At 36.2% G+C, this 3,288-nt stretch overlaps 1 protein-coding gene across 1 annotated transcript; it reads left to right on the forward strand.

Annotated features, from left to right (window-relative positions):
• The first annotated feature begins 961 nt into the window (after positions 1-961).
• LOC103310632 lies at positions 962-3,036 on the forward strand. The gene has a single exon (XM_008189490.3). The coding sequence runs from the start codon at positions 1,419-1,421 to the stop codon at positions 2,472-2,474; it is 1,056 nt and encodes a 351-aa protein (XP_008187712.1). The 5' UTR covers positions 962-1,418; the 3' UTR covers positions 2,475-3,036.
• Positions 3,037-3,288: the final 252 nt, after the last annotated feature.

Consider the following 3,288-nt stretch of genomic DNA (forward strand, 5'->3'; position numbering starts at 1 on the left):
TCAATAATATTAAGTGTTACCCACTACCCATGTTGTCTCGTTTTACACACGTACGACATAGCGAATTTTCGTTCACTAGTTTCAATAGTGTGCTGTTAGTTTTGATATTAGAGTGATTTGACCAATTATTAAATAATAATAATAATAATAATAATAACATTATTTGTGGTTAAGCGTGGGCTTTCATTCGATATTTTAATTTTTAAGCGAGATAATATGACTCATATGAGCATTTTTAATTTTTGATATTTCACAAACCAGTGGCGTATATAGGGGGAAGCCCCCCTAGGCCAGAGCCCATGATAAAATTGCAGGTTCAATTAAAGAATTGCATGTATATTTACACTGTTTACAGTTTTTCACCATGATTAAATTAGCCGGTTGATTAAAATCGTTTTTGAGGAATCAACAAGGAAAAGTTAGATTGTCAGGACTTGCTTTGATGACTTATTGACTTTGATGTTAAATTCATAGTAATTAGTAAAATAACAAATATATATAAATCACAGTGTCAATATTTTTAAAAAAAGAACCAAAAAATGTATTTTACATAATAATTATAAAATTGAATTGCACAATTTTTATTTGTACTGTATGTCTGTATACCGGGTGATTATTTTATCATTGAACACTCATTATTTCAAAAAGTATACATTTTTTTGAAAATAATTTTACATAGTTTCAAGTCACTTATAAAACAACGTTTTTCTTAAAAAATTATATTTTTAAATATTTTTTATCCTTATAATTTTTTAAGTTTTTTACTTTTTTGAAGGACAACATTGGGTTTTAATTTTATATTCCAAAGCAGAATATTTTACTTAGTATTTTGATACATGAAAATCGTATTTGGGGCGAGTAGTTTATGAGTAAAGTTATAAATATTCAAAGTTTCGATGAGCGGAGTAGAGTGGTACGGGGTTACCCCGCGAAATGTTTGACCACTTCTCCGCTCATCGAAAATCATAGATATATATTATTATTGTTCTATGATAATAGATAATATTGATATCTACTATCTACAACCGTGGTTTATGATAGTATATCGTACTCATACCATAGACCTGAAAACTAGTTATATCATGCTACTTACTACTCGGTACTCGGTAGCATATTGGCGTCGGTTGTTGTTCTTTCATTCCGTAGTTCGTACTTCGAGCTTGTAATTTATTGTTCGCATTTTGGTTATAACATAGAACAATGGTTATAGTCTATAATCCAAATACATTGAGTTGTTCGTATTTTTGTCTGAATTTTTAACGTCGTTTTTCGTGCGCCATCACGTCGATCGCCAATTGTATTTGTATCGTTGAACGTTGTTTTTCCTCGCGAGCTGTTAATTGTTTACTTTTACGGGTAGACAGCACTCTTCTGTAGTACATTTGGAGCGGACAGCTACGTAGTCGGACAACAGGGTAATGTACGAACTACCTAGCCTGTTGAAAACGGCGTACTACGCTTGTAATAAGATCGAACGTAACAAGTTCGACTTGATGGAAGCACCGGACGTCGATATCCAAGATTGTTGCGAGTCGCTGTTCGAAATTTTGAAAATCGACAAAAACCTAAATGAGGGCAATGATAGGCAGACCATGTTCACCAGATCGCAATTCCCCATCAAAGACCAGAGGTTTAATAACATATGCGAAAAAGCAGCGTTGAACGGGCACATCGATTGCCTGAAACTTGCTCACGAGGTCGGCGTCCCTTGGGACTGTAAGTCAGGATGGCACAACGGGACAGCGTGCCAAACAGCTGCGGGATATGGCAATCTGGAGTGTCTAAGATACGCCTTCGAGAACGGATGCCTCTGGGACGAGGAGACGTGCAGCGAAGCCGCAAGCGGGGGTCACCTTGAGTGCTTGGTTTACGCACGGGAAAACGGGTGCCCCTGGGACGAAAAGACATGTAGCAGAGCTGCTTGTAATGGTCATTTAGAGTGCTTGGCTTACGCACGGGAAAACGGGTGTCCATGGGACAAGGAGACGTGCTCCTGCGCCGCTTGTTACGGTCATCTGAAGTGCTTGGTTTACGCACGGGAAAATGGGTGCCCCTGGGACGAGAGTACGTGCAGTAGCGCTGCGTCGAACGGTCAAATGAAGTGTCTAGTTTACGCACGGGAAAATGGGTGCCCCTGGGACGAGAGTACGTGCAGCGAAGCCGCAAGCAGGGGTCACCTTGAGTGCTTGGTTTACGCACGGAAAAACAGATGCCGCTGGGATGATTTGACATGTTGCCTAGCCGCATCTAACGGTCACCTAGAGTGCTTGGTTTACGCACATGAAACCGGGTGTCCATGGGACCAGAAGACGTGCTTCGAAGCCACATATTTCGGTCACGTGGAGTGCTTGGTTTACGCACTGAAAAACGGTTGCCCCTGGACCGAGGACACATGTTTATTGGCCGAGAGGAAGGGTTACGTGGAGTGTTTGGTTTATAGCCGGAACATTCGCCCCTGGAACAGGTGGGACTAAATGACGTGCTGCTACACCAAATATCTGGTTTAAAAGTGTTTAGAGGAAAAAATATAATAGTTAAATATTAAATTAATATACATATTTACTATAATAAATTAAAAATGCTTATTTTTTCAGACAAATAGACTACTTTATTTCCATCAATAAGTTGCAACAATTAACTCGATTTGCCATTTGACAAAATATTCTAATTTTTTACATCATGTACAATGGTTTAATCGAGCCATATTTTTATAATTGACACCAGTTTAAATTTTAATTTTAATGTAACCAATTTGTTGTATTATCAATTAAATAGTGGTTAATTTCAATTGCCTAAAATGTTTAAAAGTATTAAGTAAAGATTAGTAATAATATAAAACTATTAACTGTTTAAGTAAGTGGTATGTAATGAAGTATTTGAATGAAAATATTAATATTAAACTAATTATTTTACAGTCTTCCCTATGTGTTGACAAATGTACATATGTAAGGCATAATCAATAATTTATTGTATAATGTTATATTATCTTAGCTACCTATATTGTAAAAAAATTGGCAAAACTTTGGTTCTTTTAAATTGCTTGAAAGTGTGTTATTTATTTTTTTTTGGTTATTGTTACTTATTGGTAATTTCAGAACTTAAATTATATTTGCTATGATGATTTTAATATGATTATTGAGGGAAGTAGTGTGAATTGCAGTTTCTTTTTCAACAGATTTTCATTATCAGACAAATAAATGGAAAACCACAAGCTCGACTTAATAAATGTTTCATTATAGTTCGGTGGCGTACTCAATGGGGGGAGGAGGTATACTTTTCCCATGTTAA

This window comes from Acyrthosiphon pisum, chromosome A1, assembly GCF_005508785.2.
Source record: "Acyrthosiphon pisum isolate AL4f chromosome A1, pea_aphid_22Mar2018_4r6ur, whole genome shotgun sequence".
Lineage (NCBI taxonomy): Eukaryota > Metazoa > Arthropoda > Insecta > Hemiptera > Aphididae > Acyrthosiphon > Acyrthosiphon pisum.

What these genes read in the sequence shown, in the direction of transcription:
- LOC103310632 (XM_008189490.3), top strand. Translation starts at nt 1,419, where the DNA reads ATGTACGAACTACCTAGCCTGTTGAAAACGGCGTACTACGCTTGTAAT.